Source organism: Sapajus apella, unplaced genomic scaffold (genome assembly GCF_009761245.1).
Source record: "Sapajus apella isolate SASKATOON/1434 unplaced genomic scaffold, GSC_monkey_1.0 scaffold90, whole genome shotgun sequence".
NCBI classification, from domain to species: domain Eukaryota; kingdom Metazoa; phylum Chordata; class Mammalia; order Primates; family Cebidae; genus Sapajus; species Sapajus apella.
Window position 1 is genome coordinate 1,343,506 of NW_022437030.1, and position 27,139 is coordinate 1,370,644.

Here is a 27,139-nt window from a genome sequence, read left to right on the forward strand (position 1 = left end):
AATTGTTTGTTCAGTGCTCAGGTCTCAGCAAACTGTGCCCACACTGCCTCCAGGAAGCCCCCGGAGGCTGCCTCTTCCTCTGCACCCTGTTCCTGCCTCTAGCCTCAGGTCACCCTGTTCTGGAACCGCCTGTTTACTTGTTTAGTTTTACTGTTTACTTACCCTCACGAGATTCCAAAGTCCCTTCGGGCAGGGACAATATTTCATACCCAGCACCCACCAAATGCAAGCAAGAGAAACGTGGGTTTACTAAATTGATTTCTTTTGGGATTTTTGGAAAATCAGACTTGATAATCTGGAATAAAAAGGAAAATACTTTCAAACACATTTTGAAGTAAGTTGAAGTAAGTTGAAAATGACTGCCTTTTCTATTTATATATCTACAACCACATGTGAAGGGTGGGGGAGTGAGAAGAAAGAGAGAAAACAAATTATTTTCAGTTGGCATATGTTTTAAGTTATGCTGCTCCTCAGTAAACAATCATAGTAGACAGCTGCTATTTGGGGGCCTGGCCAGCATCCACATCCAGCCTTCCTTCAGGTAGTAAAAGCATCTCAATTTTACTTTGGCAAAACAACCTCTTCTATTCTCGGTCCATATAATTCAGGGCAGCAGATCCCATACCCAGGCCCAAGTATGGACATGTGGCTCAGGCCTGGCAAATCACAGTATGCCAACAGCCTAGCACATGACCTAAGCTGGCCCAGTGAGAGTTCACCATGGAATCACTGAGGCAAGAAGACAGGCATCCTTTCATTCTGGCACCCAGCCCCAGACTTTTTCTGTACCTTTCTGTTACAAGAACAACAAACCATTTTATTTGCAGAAGTCAGTTTGAGGGAGTCTCTGTTCCTTGCAACGGAACAAGTACTAGCTAACACAGAAAGCAGAATGAAGATGGCGAGGGGCGGTGGTTCACACCTGTAACCCTAGCACTTTAGGAGGTCGAGGTGGGTGGATCACCTGAAGTCAGGAGTTTCAGACCAGCCTGGCCAACATGGTGAAACTCCATCTCTACTAAAAATAGGAAAATTAGCTGGGTGTGGTGGTACATGTTTGTAATCCCAGCTACTCGGGACCCTGAGGCAGGAGAATCGCTTGAAGCTGGGAGTGGGGCAGTGAGCCAAGATCATGCCATTGCACTCCAGCCTGTACAACGGAGCAAGACCCTGTCTCCAAAAAAAAAAAAAAAAGCAGAAAAGAAAAGAAAGAAAGAACAAAGAAAGTGATTTTTCCTTGATTTTATTTTTTACAAAGACAATACAGCATTTGAACACGTCTAACACAGATCAGAAAACTATAAGCTTTTACCGTATTATAAAATTATTCAACATATAAAAGAAGACCAATGTGATCACTGGATCCTGTGTCTCAAACGGTGCTGGGGTTCTAAGGTTTTAAGACCCATCGAGTAGCCTGTTCCAGAGTTTTCATCCACCAACCCCCCACATTCAGCCTGCTTCAGGGGACATTCTCGTCTCCAGATGAGAAGGCCACAGACTACAGGCCTCAAAGCTGCACGTGGGTGACCCTCTGAGCTCAGCCACCAGCCTCCATGAAGTCTCCATGTCTCCTGATCTCAGTGAGCAGTGGCTGTGGCAACAAGGGCTGCAAAAAACGACCCAGGCTTGTTCTGCAGGACCTCCGGCCGATCAAACTCTACCACCTGGAGGGTGGAGAAAGGCAAGAGGAGGGTCGGGATACAGCTGAGCCTGTGTGCTTGGAGGACTCAAAGGCATCCGGGGTGCCAGCCTGAGCACCCATCCTCCCACCAGCCCAGGGACGCAGCCCTCACCTTCCCGTCCCCCATGACCAGGATGTGGTCACAGTTCAGCACGGTGGTGAGACGGTGGGCAATGACCAGCACAGTGCAGCCCTGGAAGGCTTCGCGGATTGTGCGCTGGATCAGGGTGTCAGTCTCCGTGTCAATGGAAGCTGTGGCTTCATCGATGAGGATGATCTGATGAATACAAAACAGGGATGAGGGCGTCCACTTTGGACCCCAGAGACCTGGGTCTGGCCCTGGTTCTACCGATAATTCACCAGGGCCCTTCCTCTCCAGGTCTCCATTTCCTTAACTGGAAAATGGGAGAATTGTGTGGAGAGCAAAGCCCATTCTGATTGCTCCGTATCCATTACCTTATGAAGAGAACATTAGGTCTCAGCCAGGAGCTGACTCCATTTTAGTGGCCAGAGAATTAAGTTCTTGGAAATGAAAATGGCCCAGTGGCAACTTCTTGTTTTATGAACCTTTCACATTGACCTAAAGTAGAGCAGTGTTCTCCAAGCAGGGGGAAGGCACACACCCAGGAGGCACAGGAGATGGTTTCTCCAGCATATGGATAAACACTCCTTTTACTTTAACATTTCTGTATTTATTTCATTAACAATATGCATGTGGAAACTGTAACTTGCACCGCAAGTGTGATCTCACAAATGTTGCTGCTCAGGATGAGGCTGTTTTTGAAAAGAGAGTATCATTAGCAAATCACAGGGTAGGCGGTACAAAAATGGGATGACAAAAATCATAAAGTAGTGACTCAAATTTGGGAAGCAATACAGTGGAGGGCACTGCAGCACCAAATAGCTATATAATTGAAATAAGGATGTGTGAAGTGAAGAAAGTAGTCCACGCACATTACAAATTCTGTTGTTCATGTCTCCTGAGAAGAGGGGGAAAGTCCTAACTCGTCTGAAATTTTCCCCATGCTTTGGGTCCCACTGAGCTCTTTTCCCACAGCTCTGACAGTTTGCACCAATAGTTCTTGCATTTATCATTCATTAACCATGATGGGTGTGTGTGTGTGTGTGTGTACACATGTGAGTATGGAGGTGTGTACGTATGCATGCATAAGTATGTGGGTGCACATGTGTCTTCCCCACCTACGTAGAAATTTTGCCCCAAGCTATTCCACGTACTCAAACACCTGAAATTATGGACAAAATATCTAGAAAACTTCTAGAAGCACTGTTCCACGAAATTTTTTAAAATATTCAATTTTGCGGCCATAAAAAAGAATGAGTTTGTGTCCTTTTCAGGGACATGGATGAAGCTGGAAGCCATCATTCTCAGCAAACTAACACAGGAACAGAAAACCACATGCTGCATGTTCTCACTCACAAGTGGGAGTTGAACAATGAGAACACATGGACACAGGGAGGGGAACATCACACACTGGGGCCTGTCGGGTGGTGGGGGCTAGAGGAGGGAGAGCATTAGGACAAATACCTAATGCATGTGGGTCTTGAAACCTAGATGATGGGTTGATAGGTGCAGCAAACCACCATGGCACATGTATACCTGGGTAACAAACCTGCACGTTCTGCACATGTATCCCAGAACTTAAAGTAATATTTTTTTAACATATGCAATTTTGCCCTGGATCCCCATCTGTCATCCAATTCCCAATTCCAATGAAGATAAAAGGGATTTCCTGCATCCAAGTTTTTAAAAGAGTGTGCAGCAGGCAATTATAAAATCAACAAGTGTCTAATGTGCTGTGTTTTTCTGGGAAAGGAGAATCATCATTCGGTTGAGTTGACCACCATTTCAGCTCAGGTGTAAGGAATCCGGCTATCAGGCAGCCCAGGCCGTGAATCTCACCTACCATGCCTCACCCACACCACAAACGCGTCTGAAATGGCACTCAGTGAAATGAGTAAGCCCTCTGGATTTTGTTGTTACTGACAAAACGTACAGCTCGGAGCCCGGTGTCCCATGGTAAGTGGTGGGAGGAGCCGTGTGGCTTCCCTAGTCTGTGGCTTCCCCTGGCCATGCAGAAGTGGCGGCCTCACCTTGGAGTTGCGAAGCAGAGCCCGAGCAATGCAGAGCAGCTGCCTCTGCCCCACAGAGAAGTTTCCACCGTTTTCCACCACATCCGTATGCAGCTTTTTGGGGAACTTTGAGATCTGTGATATGGGAAGAAGAGACAACATAACCTGGAAGCCGCCGTGGGGGAGACCCAACCGGGCCTCGTCAGTGTCCCACCGTTCTGGCTACACTCCCCTCCTCTCTCTATGCTCCAGCTTCTGTCTTCTTGCTCTTTAACTGTGCCTGGCTCTCTCTCATCTCTGGGCCTTTGCATACACTAGCTCCTGTGCCCGGAATGTCCTCTCAAAGGATCTTTCACCAGCTGCCCCTCAGTACTTGGTCTCAGCTCAGCTGTCACCTGTTTAAAGAGACCTTGCCTGGCCACCCAATTGAAAGGAGCTGCTCCCGCGCTGACGTTTCTATGGGTCTCATTACTACCTATACGGCACTCACCAGTAACTGAAAGTATCTCTTGCACTTACCTGTTGCCTTTGCCTCCCATTGAAGGCAAGTACCAGGAGGACAAGGACCTCATCTGCCTTGTCTTTGCTGTGCCCCTGAGCCCAGAACAGTGTCTGGCACATGGTTGGTGTCTGAGTGCCATCAGCCTTGACTTAGGAATGCCAAGTCATCTCATCTCCATGAGATGATGCCTCCATGACCCAAAGCAGCAGCAGCTAGAACAGCACGTGAGGGGAGCCCCAAAGGAGCAGCCCCCCATGGGTGATGCAGTCTGAGACCAACACTCGGGCCTTGGAGCTACTTACAGTGTTGATCAGGAATGTCCTCTCCAAGGCATCCCAGATCTGCTGGTCGGTGTGACAGTCAAAGGGATCGAGGTTGAATCTGCCATATGAGAGAAAGACAAGTGTTCGACAACCTCACCTTGCCTTTGAACACTCATTTATATGCCCACGAATGACCAAGAATGTTTAGAACTGGATTATGGGGTTTAGAGAAATGCTTGGAACCACTGCGAGTTGCGATTTCCTGCACCTCCCCAGCACCTGTTCCTTCTGCAGTCAGCAGCCTCAGGTTTTGTTTAGGGGGCACCTCCTCCCCAGTCCCCCCACCCATGTGTTCCAGGGCGGGCTCCACCATCCACTCCAGGTGGAGTGAAGGAATCAAGGATAAGTCAATCGACATACAGCGATCCCTGGCCACAGTACTTAGCTCAGGGTGGGAAAATAACCAATCAGAGTATATCTGCTACTATGGGAGAAGAGACTTACGGAGAGATTGCAACAATCCTGACATAGGAGTGGGATACATGGTGCCCCCCAGGGCCCTCATGTGGAGTTGAAAATAAAGCAAGGCGATGCTAGGGGAAAACCAGGCCCTGGAATTCAGCCTTGGCCTCTCCAATATCATGCATGAGTTACTAAAGGCTACTTTTGCTTAAACCATTTGGGCTTTTATTTTGTGATAGAATGTACAAAATATTTATCATTTTAACCACTTACAAGTGTACGATTCAGCAGCATTACATATATTAATAATGTCACATAACCATTACCATTATTTATGTCCAAACATTTCTCATCATCCTGCCAGGCACGGTGGCTTATGCCTGTAATTCCAGCACTTTGGGAGGCAGAGGTGGGCGGAACACTTGAGGTCTGGAGTTTGAGACCAGCCTGGCCAACATAGTGAAAACCCATCTCTACTAAAACTACAAAAATTAGCTAGGTATGGTGATGCGAGCCTGTTGTCCCAGCTACTCAGGAGGCTGGGACAGAAGAATCACTTAAACCCAAGAAGTGGAGGTTGCAGTGAGCCAAGATGGTGCCACTGCACTCCAGCTTGGGTGACAAAGTGAGACTCCATCTCAAAACAAAACAAATCAAAACAAAACAAAACGTTTTCATTATCCCCAACAAAAACTCTATATCCATTAAACGATCTCTTCTTTCCCCTCCCCACCAGCCCCTGGTAACTTCTATTCTACTTTCCATCTACACGGATTTGCCTATTCCAGCACCTCATCTAAGTGGCATTGTAGTATTTGTCCTTCTGTCTGGCTTCTTTCACTTAGCGTCCATGCATGTTGTAGCATGTATCGTTTCCCTCCTTTTTAGAGCTGCATAATATGCCACTGTATATATGTACCGCATTTTGTTTTTCCATTCATCTGTTTATAGACATATGGCTTGTTTCCACCTTTTGGTTACTGTGAGTAGGGCTGCTCTAAACACTCATGGGCACATATCAGTTGAAGTCTCTGCTTTCAACCCTTTGGGATACATAACTAGAAGTGAAATTCCTGGATTACATGGTAGTTCTAGGTTTAACTTTTTTTTTTGAGACAAGGTCTCACTCTGTTGCCCAGGCCTGAGTGCAGTGGTGCAAACAGAGCTCACTACAGCCTTGACTTCTTGGGTTCAAGCAAGCCTCCCACCTGTCTCCTGAGTGGCTGGAATCACAGGCACAGACCACCATGCCCAGCTAATTTTTGTTCACCTTTTTGAAGAAAGTCAAATTGCTTTCCATGCACAATTTTACATCCCCACTGGCAATGCATGAGAGTTTCAATTTTTCCATATCCTTGTCAATACTTGCTATTTTCTTTTTATTATTGTTACTGCCATTCCAGGAGGTGTGAAGGGGTAGCTCATTATTGGGGGGGGCTGGCTTTTCTGTTTCTTGCAGTGAAAAGAATTCTAATATCCAGGTAACTGATATAAGAAAGAGGAACTACCTGGACTTTACACCCAGCGAGCTTTACACTTGCATTTGGAACAGGTAGCACTATAGACACTTCTCTGCTATGCAGCATGCAGCCCTGGGTGAAAGCTGTCAACCTCTGCTTTATCCTTCCCCAGTTGTGTCAGCCACACATATCCTGTGTGTAGGGCTAAAGTGTATTAAAGAGAGGCAGGTCTTATTTGCATGACACTTGGTATCTCCAAAGCACATTCATGGATGGGCTATCTGACGTCTTCTCCTCCATGAGTGGGTACACCCCTTTCTTATCGGTTTTAAAGGGCTTATTTAAGGTCACACCATGAGCCAGTATGAGAGCCAGGCTAGAATCAAAGACACTCAGACTTAGTCAGACACTTATAGGTATAGAGCCTTAAGGTAGGATTTCAGGTCCACATTTCTTCCTGTAGCAAGGGGTGGTGGGAATATCGCAAGTTATGGGTTTAGTCCACCTAGGGTTATAGGTCATCTTCACCATTTCTTTATGTGTCCTTCAACAAGTCCTCTTTCTCTCTAAGTTCTGTGACTTCATCTGTAAAATGGGGATAATGAAAGAGCCTCACGGGGTTGCTGGGACAGTTAAATTAGACAGTATAGTAAAGCATTTGGTTGGCACATGTAAATGTTCAATAAATAAGTTCATATTTTTACTACTCTTTATACCAACACACAGTGATTTGGCCACATTCTACTGTAACATAGAAATCTATTACTAAATGTCTTATCATTCCCCTAACGTTACCGTTTTTTGTTTGTTTGTTTGTTTGTTTTGAGACAGGGTTTCCTGTAGTCGCCCAGGCTGGAGTGCAGTGGTGCAATCTCGGCTCACTGCAACCTCGGCCTCCCGGGCTCAAACGATTCTCATGCCTCAGTGGCCCTAGTAGCTGGGATAACAGGCATGAGCCATAACGCCCGGCTAATTTTTGTATTTTTAGTAGAGACGGGATTTTGCCCTGTTGGCCAGGCTGTTCTCAAACTCCTGGCCTCAAGTGATCCGCCTGCCTTGGCCTCCCAAAGTGCTGGGATTACAGGTGTGAACTACCACGCCCGCCTCACAACCTAGTCATTTGAAACCCTGTGTTTGCACACATATTCTTCCCTCTCCTTGGAAACAGTTTTCTCTCCTATTTCTGCGAGGCAAGCTCCTACTTAGCTTTCAAAACCCTGATCAGATGTCCATTCCTCTGGGAAGCCTTTCTGGATTCACTCAGGCAGTGACTCATCTCACTGATAGCTCCTTTAGCACTTTGTTCATTATCTCTGATCTAGCAATTACCTCTTCATACTGTGACTTATTGGGTCTTACCCCTCTACAAATCCACCTTCCCCACCCACACTGTGAGTGCCTAGTGGGGGAACAGGGGAAACGTATATTCATTAAACTGGCTCCAGTCCCTAGCCGAGTGTCCAGACCAGGCAGAAGCTCAGAAAAGGCAAGTTAAATGTGCGGAAGGATGAATGAAGGAATTCATGAATGAATGAAGCTCTGGGGCTCAGTTAAGACCCTCCTGGCTCTAAGAATTCTCCTTAAATATCACACAACATGGGGGACCTAGCCTGCTTTTTATGCCTCTGTCTTCCTCAGTCCCCAAGGCTTTATGATCCCTCCCAGATAAAGTGCACTGTCAGTAGAAGCCTAATCCGGATAAAACTTCATCCCTGAGTTGACTGCTGAGGACACAGGAAGTGTAGTGAAGAGGCTGGAAGATCTGGTTCTGTCTGCTTCACTGACTGGGCTGCCTGGACTCTTTCTCACTTCACCCCTGTCCAGAATGTGTACCATTGAAGACGCACTTCCTAAAAACACCCCCAGGGGCTTTGCCCAGTGCACGGAGAGGAGAATAAATCACATCTGGACAAGAAAGATCCTGGTAGCCTGAGTGCAAATGTTTACTGGTGTAGTGAAATCTGACCAATCCCATCAGGGGTTTGTTTCTGTTTTTTGTTTGTTTTTTGAATAGAGTCAGGGTCTTGCTGTGTTGCCCAGGTTGGAGTGCAGTGGCTATTCACAGACACAATCATAGTGTACTACTGCTGAGCTCCTGGGCTCAAGTGATCTTCCTGCCTCAGCCTCCCAAATAGGTGGGAATACAGGTGTGCACCACCATGGCCATCAGGTTTTGAAAAAATAAAAATAAGTCTTGTTTTTGTGTAGAACATTGTGGTTTACAAAGTGCTCTTGTATATATTGGGGCCTCATTTCATCCTCAACAGTACTTCAGTGAGGTAATCCAGGCAGGCATGAGAGGCCCAGCAGGCCAAGGAGGCTGATCACCAACTCACTGTAGGCAGCCTGGTGCTGGAATCCCAGTCTTGTGACCCCCCCCCTTCCACAAGCTGGCTGCTGGCCCAGCACTCACCTGATGGTTCCTGAGAACAGCACCGGATCTTGAGGGATCACAGAGAGCTTGGACCGCAAGTCCTCCAGGCCAATGCTGCAAATGTCCACGCCATCAATGAGAATCCGGCCTGCCATGGGCTCCACGAGGCGGAAGAGAGCCACCCCCAAGGAGGATTTCCCTGTAGGGCAAGAAACAAGCAGGGCCTCAGTTTCCTGCATCTGCACTAGCAGAGGCACAGGTCACACCTGGAGATCGCCACCCTCCATGGCCCATTCTTCATCGTTGTGGGCCCTGAGAGGGTAGAAGAGGGCTGGCGTCTCTGCTCTGGGTGGTACCTAGAGCCATGAGCAGCTCTTCCAGCCTATGCCAGAGGGCACACGTGGGACCCCTGGATCAAAGCCAGCTCACTGGCGTGTTTTGTTTCATACACCCACCATTAGGGTTATTTTTAAATTCCTTGCCAGCATTTTAAAAAATTCTAGATACAACAATTCAAATTGACGTTTCTCTTCAAACTCAGTAGAACTGGCAACACTGGACCCATATCATCTCCCCAGCTCAGCTAGAACTGGGCGCAGCCACTTGGTTGAAACAGAGTGGCATTCTGCAGTCACCACCCGCCCTCCCTACTCCCCATACATCATACCCAGACCCATGGCACTCAGCTATGTCACTTTACAGGTCCCAAAGCATTGGAGGTTTCAATCCTGTTCTCAAAGATAAGCTCTATGAGGGTAGAAGCTGTGTGTCCTGTTTACCTTTAGCTTCCCAGGCACACAGTAGGTGCTCAGTAAATACCTACTGAATGAATACCGTCAGTAGGGTCAGAATCTACTGAAGGCTTCTCTCTGCCAGATCCCAGCCCTCTCAGGGTTTCCAACAATCAGCAGGCAGGTGGACAATAGCAAGGGAAGAACACACAAAAGGACATATCTGGAAGCTCTTCACCCTGCAGCCGTGCGAACAGTGCAGGAGTGCCGAGGAGACGGAGACCAGGAATGCTCTCATCATTCCAGGGGGCTGCCTGGAGGAGGCAGCTCTGGGGTGCCCAGGGGTGGGGGATAGGGGACAAGAACCAAGTCTGAACAGTATCTTTTGAACAGTGCAAAGAGGCAGAGGGAGGGGGACTTGGGCCAGATCTCCCAGAAGTGACAGGAGAGGAAGACAGGGAGAGAAACTGAGGAGGAGAAAGGAAAGTGGGAGAGGAAGGAGGAGACAGAGGCTGATGAGAGTGGTGCAGGAAAGGGACGGGGAGGGAGGAAAGGGGAGTCGGATTTGACTTTTTTCCTGCTCTTTACCCTGGCAGGGCCCTGCACTGCCCCTCCAAAAGTGCTCCTGCCCAGACCCTTCACGCCTCAGCTTAAACACCAGAGCCCAGGCATCCACAGCCCGGTAGCACTAGCCCCATTACTCTGCATAACACCACCCTGGCAGCCACTGCAGCCTGAAGCTGTCATATCTACGTCTTTACTTGCTGGTCTATTTAACATCTCTCTCCTCCATTGGAATCCCGTGACCACAGGGACCTTGGGTTTTGCTGAGCAAACACACGCTCCCAAATAGGTCTAGTGCCCAAAGGGCCAAGGGAGGGGGGAGGGGATGCTCCCCTGGGAAGCTCAGCTCACCGGAGCCCGTCCTTCCTACGATGCCCACCACTTCGTGGCTGCGGATGGTCAGGTTGATGCCATTAAGCACGATGGGTGTGTTGTCTCTGTATTTCATGTAATAATCCTGGAATGTGATTTCCCCATGCTGTGGCCACTCCAGAGGGCAACTTGTGCCTTCCACGTGTAAAGGAGCCTCCGAGATACACATCTTGTTTTTGAAGAAAGAAAAAGAAATCAGTAGTCATCCATCTCGGCCCATCCCCTTCGGACCTGCCAGCCTCCCACTGTAGGGGGTGTGACCTACCCCAGCCTGCCCTGGGCCAAGGTCGAGCCCTCTGCTGTGTAATCAGAGGAACATTCCCCACTCCCATCCCCTAAAACACAAAAATTTCCCTCCAAGAGTGAGAAAGCTGCATAGCTAATTCCCTTGTTATTAACATAGAGCATCGTTCCTGATTTCCCGTGTGATTCTAAAGAAGCAGAATCTAAGATAATGACAGTAAAGGCAGCAGAGACTTGCCCCTTAGGGGGTTTCATAGCTCAGAGCCCTTGTGCAGACTTAATCTCTATCCTCATCCTATGAGACAGGCCTTTTTAGAGGCATTTCCCAGGTGAGAAGATAGAGGATCCAACAACTTGCTTAAGATCAACAACTTACTCAAGATAAGTTTAACAACTTACTGAAGACCATGCAGTTTCAGGCTGGAACTCAACCCAGATCTGACTAAGACCGAGCCCACTCTGCATCGAGTGCAGCTGGGTGTGTTGGAAAAAACACTGGAGAAGAAGTTGGGTCTGCCCCACTGGCTGTAAGCCACAGCTCTCCAGGCTGGTGCCATGTCACGGCAGCATCCCTGGGTAGGAAATCAGGGCTCTACAATGCATGAATTCCACTCATGTGACGGGGCAGGAGACCTGCTTTGCAGACGGCTCTGCCAGCCCCAGCCTGTGTGATCTTAAGCAAATGCTCTGCCTGGCCCAACCTTGGTTTCCTCGTCTGAAAAATGTGGATACTCATTCAATCAACCTAATAAAATTGTTCGATGATCCCATGAGATAGTCTAGATAAAGGGCTTAGCACCATGCCTAGCCCGCAGAACGGACTCAATCACAATAATAAAGAACACGATGGAGCCTCACTGTGGGCTGGGCAGTGTGCTAAGTGCTTTACGTGTTATATCATTTCAACTTTGTGATGATCCGATGAAGTGATGCTATCATCTTTCTCATTTCAGAGATGGGGAAAAGAGAGTTTGAATAAGTTTCCAAGTTATTCCAATGATTCAAATGGCAAAGCTTAGACTTGAACCCAGAAAATCTGGCTACAGAAACTGTGCTCTTAACCACAACATAAATAGAAGCAATAATAGGAACAATGATTATTGTCATTATTATTGTACCGGGCAAACCTCTCATTTCTAAGAGGAGCAGATTATCTCCTCTTCCCCCCAGGAATGCCGTGAGGGATGTGGACAAAGTGAGCAGACAGGTGTGGAAGAGCTTCAGCGAGATGGTCAACAAAAGTCCAGGGAAGATAAGGAGGCAGGGCCAGGAGCCCGGAGCTTCCTGGGACAGTCTTAGGGCTCTCGGACTGTGTGGCTTGCAGATATCACAGAAGTCATGCCCCAACTTGCAGAGCTCCCCACGCCAGACCCAGACCTGAACCCAACCTTCATGTACTGTAGCATCCTCTCTGCAGCCATGAAGTGTGCCTCTGTCTCCAAGCCAATCCGGGAAGTGGACTGGAAGTTGGATGCCATCTGGAAGGAAAGAGAAGTGTCAGGGGCTCAAGAGGCTGCTGGGGTGTGTTCAGGCTCTCATGCTGCTGAAAACCACTGATTACCATTGCCCCTGAGTGACCCCTGAAACCGAGATAATTTTCCTAGAAAGAATGGAGCAGACGCCCTGGTGCCCCCTTAGCCCACTTCTGAGTTTAGCTGCAGCTGCGATGGGCAGTTCTGGGGGAGAGCCTCCCCAGACACTGTTCCCCCTCTGTGTGTCTTTCTGCTGAAGACCTCTGCCCACATCGCAGCAGCCACCCAGCCCTGCATGAGGCCATCCCAGAAACCCAGGAGACATAGGTTACTGAGAATGAGCTTTGACTGATGGGGAAAAAGAGCTGGCAGAGATAAATGCTCCCATCTCCTAGCCTTTGAGAGCATGGTCCTGGGAATACCCCATATACTTATCAGGAGATCCCAAGACAGCTGAGCCCTAGTGACATAGAACAGGGACCCCAATGTCGCACTCCCCTGATGACTTCCTCCTTCCCTGTCTCACTCTCCTGCTGCTCCCTCAATCCTGGTTCCAGGGAGCACCTCCCAAAAAAGTCGCCTGCACCCAAGTTCCTGTCTCTGGTCCTGCCTTCGGGGAAACCCAGGCTAAAGGAGTTAGGGACTCTTTGGGAATTGGAGGCACCAAAGATAAGGAAACTGAGGCTCCGAAAGAAGCAATGACATCCACAGAATCATCTAGAAGCTGGATGCAGAGCTGGGGTTGGAGCCCCAGTTTATATCCTCCATTATCCTGGTCCAAGAAATAGGCAAACAGGATATGCGGGGGTGCTGGGGAACACGTTCGTCATACATTCACTCAACAAACTCTGGTGGATGGCTCTGTGCCAGGTGCTAGACCAGGCTCCATGTCCCAAAGCGCAGCAGACACAGGCCTGCCCTTGAGGAGCTCCTTCCCAGATGGATGGGAAGCCAGACACGGCAACAGAGAATAAAGTGCAAAGGGGCTCACTCCATGACGGAGAAGCCCTGGAATGCCACTGGGATGCACAGGAGGGGCCTTGGATGAGGGCACAGGGAAGGATTCCAGGAAAGGATTCCAGGGAAGGATTCCAGCAGCACATTAGCAGCATACATCCAGGCACCCAGAAGCCATTTGGCTATGGCTGAAACAAAGCGTGTGGGAAGGAGGGGAAGCCCTCTGTACGTCAGAGAAGGTGGGCACTGTGATGAAACGGTGCTTAGTCTGGAAAGGAGGCCAGGGTGGGTTGGAAGACCACTTTTCCTCCCAGCCCCCAGTGTATCACACCCTGCAGGCTGCCTTGCCAGCATCATGTTCAGGTGTCTGGTGGCCTTATGTTTCAGGGAAGTTAAGTTGATCCAAACCAATCACAATAATGCTACTCCTCTTGCTAGAGATTGGTTTAGGTGTGGGCCCATGATGCCATTCTGGTCGTTGAAGGATGAGGAGGCATTGGATGGGTATATTCTTGAAAATTTCTCTTTGCTCTTAAAACGGAACACACGGAAAAAATTGTCTCCTCTCCAGCCTTCGACAGCTATTGTGTGAGGATGTGTCGCTTGGGGCTGTAGCAGCCAGTTTGTGACCATGAGTACAGACAGACTTCCAGACAAAGACAGGCTGTGGATGCCTGCACAGAAAGACAGAATGATCAAGGGTTCATGCTAGACCACTAAATAAGCCAACTAAGCATAGCCCTACCCCAGCCTTCTGGTTACATGAGAGAATAAGTTTCCAGATGGTTGAGGTCATTTAGAGTTGGTTCGTTGGCTTGTAGCCAGATGCATCTCTGGCATTTACTGAGAAGCCTCTTAGGGCTGCAACGCAATGTGATATGTGATTCCTGCCTTCTAACACTCAAATGTAATTTTCTCAAAAGTGCATGCAGAAGTCAGTGAGGTTCTGGCTTGACTGAAGCAGAGAGAGCCCATTGAGGTCAGGACCCCACAGCTGAGGTGTGATAGACAGGAGACAGAGCTTCTGAAGGCTTCTGAACAAGGCAGTGACATCATGAAAACTATAATTAAACATTACTCCGGTGAGAGTGTGGAAGGTGGCTTGGAAAGTACTGACGGACTGGGAACTGGAAAGTTATTACCAGGACGAAGGTAAGATGCTCAAATAGGACAGCAGACCTTGAAAAGAAAGAATGATCCTCAATGGCCATTTTGAAGTAGTCATTGCCTCAGGCAGAGTTTCCCATTAGAGTCTCCTGTGGAGCAAATGCCTGCTGTGAATGGTGCACGCTGGGAGAGACCAGCCTCTGCCTCGCGCCCTACAAGGACTGCGCTTAGGACAGCACCAGCACTGGGCAACCTTCGCCTTGAGCATTGCCCTCCTGGTCCGTGTCCTGCAGCAGCAGCAGGAGAGGTTTCTGGGCCTTAGTGATTCCGAATTCCCTAAGACACTGGGGTGGCGCCTCTCCCTGAGAGTGCAGGAGGCTTGAGGGTCACGCTGCACAGGTGCATGTGTGTGTGTCAGAGAGAGAGAGAGAGAATGTGAGCCTGTGCACACACCTGTCTCTTACTGGCTATGGGAACATGAACGTGGCCAACTTACTTAAACTCTCTAAACCCTAAGTTTTCTATTTGTAAGACAGGAACTAATAGCTAATAGTTATTGAGCATTTATTCCAGACCAGGCACTATTCTAGGTTTTTACAAGTATTAAGTCTCACATTTACACATAAGCCTCACAAGTCTATAATTTTGAAACTTTATTATCTCCCTTTTACAGATGAGGAATCCCAGGCACAGAGAGGTTAACCAATTTACCCAAAGCCACACAGCTAAATAATGGGCAAAGCCTGTTTGAACCCAGATATTCCAAACCACATATTCTTAAATACTTTGCTCATCTCATGCCGTGTGGTGAGCACTGAATGCCTGGAAGAGAGCACAGCCACTGCCTGGCATAGCACCAGCTCAGTGGGAGCTCCCAGTCAGCCCAGCTATTACTGCACTACCAGGCATCTGAGGGTGAGGACCACATAGCTGTCTGAATGGCCCATGTGTCTGCAGAAGGCTCTGCCCATACAGGCATGCGCGTGCATGTACAGGAGTGCATGTATGCACAGGAGTGCATGTGTGTGCTGGAGTGCACATATGTGTAGAAGTGCATCTATGTGCTGGAGTGCATGTGTATGCTGGCCTTCCGAAATTGGCTACTTTGCTGTTTCCTCATGGTCAGCTCTGAATTGGGAAGTCTGTATTCAAAGGTATTTAATAGAATCAAAACACACTGGGAGTGAAGGGGAGCCCACAGGCGACAGAGTCCAGAGCTCATACCACGCAGATGGGGAAACTGAGGCCCAGACAGAGGAAGGAGTTGTCCAAACAGATGCATGTTAGCAGAGCTGGAAAAAGAACCCTGACCTCTTGGTTTCCTGGTTGCTCTCTTTGTACCTAACCATTGCTATCCTGATCGAGGCCAGAATGTAAGGTGTCATTGAATACCTGAGGACCCCCTGAATCTGCCCAGGGTCCCCAGGTGAAGGAAGAGCAAAGCCCAGAGAGGCCCCACACAGAGTCACCCCCTCACCTGCAGCACGAGGCTGATAGCCATGGCTTTAAAGGGGTAGGGGCTGGAGGAAATGCCCAAAGCCACGAACAAGGCGACAGCCAAGGTCACAAGGTTGGTTATGATCTCCAGCCTCAATGCCAGCCAACGTGTGGAAGACAGAAACAACAGCAGGTAGTTATTCTGCGTATCGGTCAGCCTCTTAAACCTGAGAAGGAAAGCACAGACTAAGAACCACGTGTTTGTCTGACCCAGGGTCTCCCTAGGGTAGATGCCGGCGGCTTTCTGCAGCATCCAGTTCCCCACGCCCAGCAGCAGGCCCTGATTTTTCCCTAGGAAGCTCCTTCCTACCCCTTTCTCAACCATGAATTTGCGTGGAGTTGCCCTGACTCCTAACCCAGACTGAGGAGTAGGCTCTGCTGGTAAATCCCATCCTTAGCACACGCTCTTTGCCCATCCTTTGTGACTCATTCAGGGATGGGTGAGTTACCCTAAATTGACTACAGAGAGTGAATAAATGCCCGGACATGTGAGTGAGTGCGGGGAGTGGTCCCTTTCAGCAGGATGATGGGAGATCTGAAACTACCATTATTCTACTACGAGGGGAGCCTGGAGCCGCCAGAGGGCCTGAGAGCTTGAAGGTAAAATAACACCGTGGAAGCCAGCGCTGTGAAACCAAGACGCTAGGGGAACATTAGCTGACTCTCTAGATTAAGCCTCACTTGAAGCAAGTCCTCCTCCCCCAGCCTTTTGTTAGGAAAATTGTTGTAAGTACCAAGAGATTAAAAGCTTGATTTAATGCACATCTGTATACGCTCTAACAAAAATTTTTTAAAGTATCAAGAAATTAAAAAGTTGATTCCATGAACAACTGTATACCCTCTACTTAATTTTACTATTTTGCCATATTTAAGTCATATTTTAAGCTAGTTTGAATTAGTTTCTCTGCAACTTCCAACCAATAGAGACCTACCAATTTCCAAATTTCACATACCACAACGCAGTTTTCCATTATCAATCCCAACCCATACTGTTATTTGATTAAAATTCTTATTTTACTTACTTTGAGAATGTACGCTAAGAGAAACTTTAATCACAACCTTAAATTACATAAATAATGGATTTGATGTGTTAGTTGCATTTTTTCTGAAGTACATTCAAATAAACCTTTGATTATTGAAATTAAATGTTCATTTACACGTCAACTAAAACTCTCTTAGCATCTGAGTGGACTATCGCCCCAGCACTGTGGCCCTTCTGATTCACTCTGACCATACCCTTTGAACCTTTGCATAAGACATTCCAAATTCTGTCCACCTTACCTTTCTATACTGATTTAGTCACCCCCACCTTGAGGCCTTCCCAGATTTAACATGACAGACCCTAGTCACTCTGTGGCCCCTGTCTTCAAGCCACCTTGCTATCCTTCAAACCTACACCCCCCATCTCACGGTTTTTGCATTTACTGTCCCCTCTGATTGGAGAGCTCCTACCCACATATTTCCACAGCTCAACCCACACTTCATTTAGATATATGCCTTTTCTCTGAGACCTTCCCCAACAACAGCTCCAATCCCTCCAGTCTCTCTCTGTCCCCTTGTCTTGGTATATACCTTGAGGCGGGGTTCTCAGTGTGGGCTGAATGAATGCACCACTCCAAGATCACCTCAGTCCTAGAGTCTGCACAGACCTTGAGTGGTCTGTAATGCCACTGAGAGAGTAGGTGCCACAGTACATCCAATATTCCAGCTAACTAAGCACATACCATATCCCAAATGTGTACCCAAGTCTTACACAGGCTTCAAGACCAGATGAGATGCCACCTCCTCCCAAAACCCTTCTCTGATCCCCCCAGGCCACCTCCTTTCCCTCTGAACTCTCAGGCAGTTTATATGACCCTCTGTTATGCCATCTGTTTGCAATTATAATCATGTATAATTGCAAAAACATGTGCCTGTTTCTCTCTTTTTTTCCACCAGACTCTCAACTTCTTGTAGGTGAAGACAATATCTGATTAATCTCTAAAAACAGATACATTCATACTATACCATGAAACCTCAACAACAACCATAGGACTTGTTTGCTAGTTTGTTTCAACAAACATTTAGGAGGCAAATCTGTGGCATGAGTAGTGAAGGAAGTTCTATTATTTAGAAAGCTATTGTTCCTCATTATTTTGTTAGTTAGATATTTTTTTGGAAGTTAAAGAAATAACATAATACAAGATGCGTTTGCATGATAGTATACCTTATCATTGAAAGTACATATACATATATGTACCTATATGTACATATATTTATATCCAAGGTCTTTAAAGTTTACAAACATTTTTCCTATCATTTACATTTTTCATTCTTATAAATGAAATAATGGCTCAGCAGGTTCTGGAGGCTCAGAGAAATAAGTACGTAGAACAATGTGTTCTCAGATGCTTTTGAAGACGATGCCATTTTCAGATGTTCCATTCCCTCCCCACTCCCTACCACCTCTGCGGTTCCATCATTCTCAAATGGCAGCAGAAGGACTCACTGGCTGATGAAGTCTTCAGTTTTTCCGTAGACATGGATGGAGCTCAGGCCTTGCAGAGAAGTGAGGATGTGGGAGAATAATGGGGACCGGCTGTGGTTCTCCAGTCTCTTGAACACACGGATGGCCTTCTTGAACATTCTGCATGGACAGTGGAGGTAAGGGACCTGGGCTGTCCACCTCTGGGACAGCCAGAGTTGGTCCCAGCCTCGCTCCCCAAGTCACAAGCAAAAAGAATCTACTCACATATAATAAATGAGGCAAATAACGATGATTATGGCTCCCATCAACAGGATATACAGAGACAACACACTGACAATCAACAGGAGGGAGATCACTACCAAGAACAGGAGCATGAACTCCTCTGCCACAATGGGTAAGAGCTGGTCCAGCTCATCCAAGTCCCCCGCGAAGCAGTTCAAGAGCCGGCCTGTTGGAGTGGTGTCAAAGAAACTCATAGGGCAGCGGAAAACCTGCAGGGACAAAATCAACGTGGACCATGAGAGGAGCTGCAGGCCCTACTCAAGATTGGATGAAGATGCCTGTTACCCTTGACTCTGAAGAGCCACGGGATGCAATCCCAGGGGTCTCCAGGGCAGGCAGTGTAGAGCAATGGTTTAAAAGCATGGATGGGCTCTGCAGTCCATCTGCTGGGCTCCACTGCTACCTGACTCCTCCATCTACTGCTGCCTGACCTCGGGCAGGTACTGAGCTTCTCTGAGTCTCAAGGTCCTCGTTAGTGAAATGGGGATGAAAATGATGCCTCATAGAGTTGTGGTGAGGATTGCACAACTCTTCAAATATACTAAACACTGAGGTATATAATTGAAAAGGGTGAATGTATAGTATATGAATTATATCCTGTAAAGCTATTGGAGAGAGAGAGAGAGAGAGAGAGAGAGAGAGAGAGAGAGAATACATTGAAAGTGCTCAGAGTGGCCTGCCCCTAAGTTAGGGGCTTGAACACCAGACCAAATTGAGGACTAGTTAAAACAGAGATGAGGTGGAAGCTACTTTCCATATGACACGCCCACCAGTGTGTCATGTCAGTTTATCATTGCCATGGCAACACCCAAGAGTTACCACCCCTTTCTGAGTCATCAATGACAACTTGGAAATTACCACCCTTTTCCTAGAAATTTCTGTATAAATTGTCCCTTAACCTACATGTTATTAAAAGTGGGTATAAATAGACCAGGCACAGTGGCTCATGCCTATAATCCCAGCACTTTGGGAGGCCGAGGCGGGCGGATCACAAGATCATGAGATGGAGACCACCTTGGCTAACATGATGAAACTCCATCTCTACCAAAAATACAAAAAAATTAGCTGTATTTTTATAGGCACTGTAATTAGCACATGCCTATAATCCCAGCTACTTGGGAGGCTGAGGCAGTAGAATAGCTTGAACCCAGGAGGCAGAGGTCATGGTGAGCCAAGATTGTGCCACTGCACTCCAGCCTAGACAACAGAGCAAAACTCTGTCAAAAAAAAAAAAAAAGTGGTATAAATATGACTGCAAAGCTGCCCTGAGCTGCTGCTCTCAGCACACTGCCTATGGAGTAGCCATGCTCTGCAGGGACAGTCACAGAGCTGCAACACTGTCAGAAGGGCAACACTGACACTTCAGTAAAGCTGTTTTCTTCTACCCTACCACTGGCTTGCCCTTGAATTCTTCCCTGGGCAAAGCCAAGAACCCTCATGGACTAAGCCCCCGTCTAGGGTTTGGCTGCCCTGCTTCACCCCCAGTATGCATTCTACCAATACCAGCTCTTATTATTTTTTACAGACGGGACCATTTTTCTCAGACTGCCAGAGATTAGGAGCAGCAATCCCACTGCAATTGCACACGATCTGGACCCTTGGGTCAAACTTAGCTATAACTGCCCCCTTCTTAAAGGCGGTGCCTCCAAGTTGATCTCTAACAGCCAGTGGGCATGAGGCCCCTCGGAGATCAAAAAACATTTCAAACCGCAAGGGCTCTAACAAAAAAGCATTTAGTTTGGTGTCCTTGTTTTGCAGATGAGGAAAACTGAAGATCATAGAAGAGGAAGTGGCCTTGTGACTTACTCAAGGTTACCCAAGTGGTTAACATCAAAACCATGATCCAATCAGGCCTTCTGAGGCTTTCCCAAGCCTGCACAGTGACTCTTCACAGAGGCAAAAAAAGGTTCATGGCACTGACCGAATGGCCACCTACATTTCCCATGTACTTCTCAAACTATAACGCAAGAAGTAGAAATTAATAGAAGCCAATGGTATCTATTAAAGCCAAACTCAGGGAAAGAGGAGGGAAACACATTTTTTTGACTACTACTAAATGTAATTATTTGAGCGATGAAGTGTTCCCTGTAGCTGCTCTCACCGCAAATGCCTGGATACTGCTGAGCAAGTGTAGTTCACATGTATGTTTGCTTTCTAGCGGGTGCGGTAGTGAGGGTTGGAGGGGTAGATTTAGAGCCTCCTTGCTTTTTCTGCCTCTGAAATGCCTTTAATTTTATATCAAGAATGTTTTGTTAAATACTTGAGCTAAAGCAATCAAAATTGTCACGATCACTCAGAGGAATCACAGGGCAAAAGGGTCACCCCTCAAGGACTCTGAGCACGCCTTGCGGGTGCAGGGCACAGGGGACGTGGAGGAGACACAGGAGCAGACCTCAGCTCCACTGTGGGTGAGGAAGCTGCCTTTGGGGAAGCCCGGCATCACTCTGGATGAGGGACAAATGGTGGTGACAAAGGGAAAAGGGTTTCTAATTGTCTTCTAAGTATCAGAATGATCTGGGGCTGTTTTTCTTTGTTTGTTTTGCTTCGTTTTTTTCTGTTGTGCTTGGAGTTGAGCAAATTTTTTTCAGATTTGTCCTTTGCTTGTGATTCTTTAAAACTACAAAGATAAATTTAAAGTTTGAAAAGCCACTAAAGGACTGGAAAAAGGAAAATATTTTAAACACAAAACATGTTCTCATGGAAAGAGACTTAAACATTTCTCAAAATTGCAATACAAAACATCATTTGGAGGCATGGGCACTGGATATTTCTAGAATCTTGGAGTGTGCTGTCAGAAGAAACTCAGAGACCACCTGGAGGGCTGAGGACCACCCCCAGAGGCCAGGTGGGAAAGCATCAGGGCTCAGGCAGAATTTCCCCCTCCTGCTTTCTGGTTCTGGCAAGCTTTATCTGAGAGGTGGAGAATAGCTTTGTCTCACCCTCCCAAAGTTAAAACACTTGATGGCAATACAATTTGCATTCGGTCTGCAAGGAACCATGGGTGACTCCTCACCTCCCGAGTCTCCAAGTTAGAACCCCAACTGCCACCTCTGAGATCCAGCCTTCCAGAACTCCATTCATCTCCCAGAAGCACTATACTTCTGTTCACCTTCAGCCTCCTGGTCTTGAGCTGGCTAAATCTGATTCCTCCTTCAAGAAGCGAAGCCCCCAAGAAGTCTCTCTGAACTCTCCCTACTTCCTTCCATTGCCTTCAAGCTAAGAGAAGGTGCCTCTTACGTTCTCATGGCCCTGTGTGCCCCGTCCCGTGATAAACTTTACATATCTATGACAATGGCCTGTTTTCTTGTTTGTCTTCCCCATTAAACTATACACCCCTGATGGCCCAAACTCTACCTGCACTGTGAATTCCCAAAGGTAAGCCCCATTCCCACTGCAGAATCTGGCATGTAGTAACACTTAATAAGTGAGACAGAAAAATGACATTTCCAAAAAGCAATGTGATACCAAAGACAATTCGTTTTTTTGTTTGTTTGTTTTTGGTTTTTTTTGTTTGTTTGTTTTATGAGATAGGGTCTCACTGTCTCCCAGGTTGGAGTGCAGTGGTATGATCTTGGCTCACTGCAACCTCCGCCTCCATGGCTCAAGCAATCCTCCCAACTCAGTCCCCCAAGTGGCTGGGACTACAGGCGCAAGCCCTCATGTCTGGCTAATTTTTGTTTTTTTTTAGTTGAAAAGAGATTTTGCCACATTGCCCAGGCTGGTCTTGAACTTCTGAGCTCAAGTGATCACTCACTTCCAAAATGCTGGGATTCCGGGCATGAGCCACCGTGCCCAGCTGACAATTCAGTATTCAAACCTAACACATATTTCAACTTTAACACATGTGAGATTTCAGTTTCCTCATATGTAAAATGAGGGTAATATCCACTTCAAAGAGAACTCGGGGCAATCACAAGCAACTCTATATGTGACCACGCTCAGCCAGTGGAGGCCAGCGTTGGTATGTTCCTGGCCTGCCATCAAGGGACACTAAGCTCTACAGAACCACACTTCCAGCAGCGGGAAAGCTCCGCCGCACCTTCCTCACTCTCTCCCCACCTAGCGACCCGCTTCACCCGGCTCCAACTACAACATTTTGGAAAAGGCAAAGCTATGAAGAGAGTAAAAAAGATCAGTGGTTGCCAGGAGTTTGAGGGGAGGGAGGAAGGGATATATAAGTGGGGCACAGGGTTTTTTTTAGGGCAGGGGAACTATTCTGTACGATGGATACATGTCATTATACATTTATCAAGCCCATAGAACGCACAGCACAAGGAATACGCCATAATGTAAACCATGGACATTCACTAATAATAATAATTAATAATAATAATGTATCAATACCGACTCATCAATTGTAACAAATGTCCCACATTAATGCAAGATGTTAAGAATAGGAGAAATGGGCGGGCTAGGTGCAGTGGTTCACAACTGTAATCCCAGCACTTTAGGAAGCTGAGACTGGTGGATGGTTTGAGCCCACGAGTTCAAGACCAGCCTGGGCAACATGGCAAGACCCGTCTCTACAAAAAATACAAAAATTAACCAGGCACAGTGGTGTGCACCTGTGCTCCTAGCTACTTGGGAGGCTGTGGGAGGGCTGCTTCAGCCCAGGAGGTCATGGCTGCAGTAAGCTGTCATCACACCACTGCACTCCAGCCTGGGTGATAGGCAGCTATATGAGAATTCTGTACTTTCTTTCATCTCAATTTTTCTGTAAACCAAAACTGCTCAAAAAATAAAGCTGGCTGGGCACAGTGGCTCACACCTGTAATCCTAGCTACTTAGGAGGCCAAGGTAGGAGGAGTGCTTTAGTACAGGAGTTTAAGACCAGCCTGGGCAACATAGCCAGACCCTCATCTTTACAGATAAATAAATAATTAAACTAAAGTCTACTAATTAAAAAAAATTGACTGGGTGCGGTGGCTCATGCCTGTAATCCCAGCAGTTTGGGGGGCCAAGGTGGATGGATCACTTCAACCCAGGAGTCTGAGACCAGCTTAGGCAACATGGTGAAACCCAGTCTCTGCAAAAAATACAAAAATTAGGCCTAGTGGCATGTGCCTGTACTCCCAGCTACATGGGAGGCTGAGGGAGGAGGATCGCTTAAGCCTGGGAGGCAAAGGTTGCTGTGAGAGGAAATTGTGCCACCGCACTCCAGCCTGGGCTACAGAGCTCTAAAAAATAAAAAAAATTGAAAAAATGAAGCTGGGAAAGTTTGGAGCTCTGCCTTTGGCCTCGCCCAGCACCAGGCCAATACCTTGTTGAAGAGCTTGTTGTGCAGGGCGCTGGATGCCTTCCTCATGACCTTGGTGAAAATCCTTGAGGAGCAGACCCCCACGCAGATGAGAAGCAGGGTACTGAGCCCATATATCAGCTGGTAGAAGGACAGCTGAGGATTGTCCAACAGGTTGCCTGGGTCTGCCGTGGTTCCATTGCTCTCTCGACTGCTATTGGTCTTCAAGAAAGAACAGGGGTCAGAGTGCAGGTCTCCAGGGGGATAATCAGTGGCAGGAAAAGCCTTCTCCCTGGGGCCACGTGAGACCCTGTGGCTGGCAGAAGGTGAAGCTGTTTGCCCAAGCCTCCCTTCTCAGCACCTTGGCCACTCTCCCTTGCCCTCTGTTCCCATAGCCCTGCCCTGCATCAGGGCCTCCGAGTCTGCCCCGTGGACCCTGCAGCAGCCAGGACCTTCCACCCGCTCTGCTGTGATGTAGCGGGAAGCTTGGGAACTGGATTTCCCAGAACCCCTGCCATCATGGTTTCAGGTTCGATTCTGCCAAGGAGAGACACCCACAGGGAAACAGAAAGGCAGAAAAAGAGAAGCCGACATACTCAGTGGCAACTCTAGGCAGGAGAGTGGGATGTGGAGTTTTTCCAGAGGCTGGAAGGCATCCTGAGAATTACCCACTTCAGTTCAGCCGAGATCACTGATGGCCACTTCCCCTCCAATGGTTGTGTGAGCCTCTGAATCCCTAGATTAAATCCTCAGAAGCTCTAAATACTTTGAGCAGCTTCTGCTTTCCTGACCCAGATCTCCTGGTACACAACCCAGAAGTTAACCACGTGGAGCTTTGTGGGCAAAGCATGGCTTTGATTCAGAGCACCAAGTTCAAGTCCTGGCCCCATCCTGTCCAAGGGCAGGTTCTTCATCCTCTCTAGACACAGGATCCCCTTGGGAAAATGGAGACAGTGGTATCTGCCTCTGAATGTGGGTGGGCAGATTAGTGAAATAACCTGACAGAGTGTGGCCCATGGTGGCTCCCAGCTCATAAGACCAGAAGTATATTTTAAATAAATCATAGCGTGGAGGCCAGCCTGGAGCTAAAGGAGACAGTTACTGCAGTGGAATGGAAAGATTCTTGGGGCACTGTCTGGGGATATAAATCTCTTGGTTTTCTAGTAAGACTGCACAGGTGACCACCCATTCTACAAAGCTAGGAGGCCTGTGCCAGGGGAAACCTGGAGTCCTGGCTCCCCACGGTTCTCTCTGGAACACCATTTGTTGACTCAGTTCTTGACTTACCATGTGGGTCCCAAGCCACGCTCTGGCTCTCATGGTACCCAGGGAGCAAGAAGTCACCCGACGTCACTCAAGCCCACAGAAACACAGCCCACCCACCTCATGGCACTCACCCCTGAGCCCTGCTCCAACCAATAGCTCAGCCACCAGAAGCTGAAGGTAATGAGGAAGACGATCACCACCATCAAGAAGAAAACTATGAAAGAGACCATGTAACCTGGAAGGGAGACAGTGGTGATGTATAGTTGTCACAAACAGGTGTAAGGCAACTGCTGACTCAGCTGCTTGACCATCCCTGAATATTTGGAAACCCCTGAGCCCCATTCACCATGGACACCTTGGAGGAATAGGAAGAGTTGTGCTCCAAAATCAGAGAGTCTTGGGTTCAATTCCTGGTTCCACCACTTTCAAACTGTGTGACCTTGGACAAGGCACCAAATGTCAGCAACATGCCACTTCTTTATGAAATAATGATAACCTTACCAGCTTCAGAGCCACACCGAAGATGATATGAGATAACGTGTGTCAAGCACTCAGCCCGTGCCTGGCAAGGGCAGTAATCTAGAGAAGCTAGTTCACCTTATGCAGGTTCAGTTTTACAAATAATAATAACAGCTACCTTTTATATGCTATGTACTATGTACTATTATGTTCTATATGCCAGGAATAGTATTAAATATATGATTTATTTCTGAATTAGTAATTCCTGTCCCAATTTTCACCAGTGCTAGTGTTTGAGTGTATGTATCCCTCCAAAATTCATATGTTGAAACCAAATTTCTAAGGCGATGGTTTTAGAAAGTGAGGCCTCTAGGAGGTGATGACCATGAGGATGAGCCCTCATGAGTGGGATTAATGCCCTTAAAGAGGCTTCAAAGAGCTGCCTCCCTGGTTTTTGGTCCCTTCCACCATGTGAGGATCCAACCGTTATCCCCTCTAGGGATGGAGGACGCAGTGTTCAAGGCGCCATCTTGGAAGTAGATACCGAGCCCTTACCAGACACTGAATTTACAGGCACCTTAATCCTGGACTTTGCAGCCTCTAGAACAGTGAGAAATAAATTTCTGTTCTTTATAAACTACCCAGTCTAATATATTTTGTTACAGCAGCATAAATAGGCTAATACAATGAGGAAAGTGAATCTGAGAGGGGAACTAAGTTGCCCAAAGTCACAGGGTTGTTGAGTGGCAGAGGTGGGCTTGCAGCAGTCAAGGGTGGGAAAAGGCAGGGTGCACTCCGTCTCACAGCACTGCCTCCTGCTCTAGCACTCCTGTCACCTATTCATGCTCACATGTCCCATGCCCACAGTCTTTTCCCAAATTCTACCCTGCCTTCAAGAGCTATCCCTTCTTTGATGAGATTTGAGATTCCCTGGCCATAGAGATTCCTCTCACCATCTGATGGAATTAATTCTCCAGCTAGATTCCAGGGTTGGTTCTTAGATACCTTTATACCCTCTCCCCTCCAGAGCTTGGCACAGTGCCTGGAACATAGTAGGCACTTTGTAAAAACACAGATCCATTTACGCTAGATCCATTCATGCATTTCACAAGCATTTGCTGTTCCCTGCTCTGGGCAGGCCCTAGGTTATTCCTTACAGGGTACCCATGGTGGACGGGATGGGGATGGTATCCTGTGTAAGCAGCCTACCTCTTCCTCCCCCAGGCACGCAGACAGGAGACACACCTGACACAGGGTCAGCTTCCAATGTCAACAACAAGTAATGAGTTTCATGGAGTCAAAATTACTCTCAAAAATCTCTTACATTACTTGATAAGTACAGCACCATATACTGACTTTCATGTTTATAACACTGCACAGTAAATATACATGGTGATATACACCATTTAATAAGGCAGTAGCTTTGAACTTCTAATTGCCTTCTGCCTGCCTTAAGAAATAAAAATTAAGAAATTTTAAGTCACACCAAAATAATGGTCCCATCACTGTGACCTTATGCAATGTGGCTGCTATTTTTTATCCAGTTCTATTTCATGTCTTTCAGTGCTGCTCATGATAAACTCAGCTGATTGCAAAATCCACTCAGGAAGCAGGGCCCAGAGTTTGAAAAACACTGAAATAATGACGCAG

At 47.4% G+C, this 27,139-nt stretch overlaps 1 protein-coding gene across 1 annotated transcript in view; it reads right to left on the bottom strand.

Annotated features, from left to right (window-relative positions):
• Positions 1-1,227: 1,227 nt before the first annotated feature.
• ABCC11 (ATP binding cassette subfamily C member 11) overlaps positions 1,228-27,139 on the bottom strand; it is a 76,530-nt gene continuing 50,618 nt past the window's right edge. Inside the window, exons 19-30 of the mRNA XM_032255626.1 lie at positions 25,162-25,265; positions 23,789-23,986; positions 18,511-18,737; positions 18,268-18,405; positions 15,760-15,946; positions 12,135-12,224; positions 10,483-10,672; positions 8,876-9,035; positions 4,580-4,658; positions 3,797-3,910; positions 1,797-1,961; positions 1,228-1,667 (exon numbers count right to left, since the gene is read on the bottom strand). Of these exons, the coding sequence (XP_032111517.1) occupies positions 1,581-1,667; positions 1,797-1,961; positions 3,797-3,910; positions 4,580-4,658; positions 8,876-9,035; positions 10,483-10,672; positions 12,135-12,224; positions 15,760-15,946; positions 18,268-18,405; positions 18,511-18,737; positions 23,789-23,986; positions 25,162-25,265 (1,739 nt within the window). The 3' untranslated portion in view covers positions 1,228-1,580. The remainder of the gene's footprint in view (positions 1,668-1,796; positions 1,962-3,796; positions 3,911-4,579; positions 4,659-8,875; positions 9,036-10,482; positions 10,673-12,134; positions 12,225-15,759; positions 15,947-18,267; positions 18,406-18,510; positions 18,738-23,788; positions 23,987-25,161; positions 25,266-27,139) is intronic.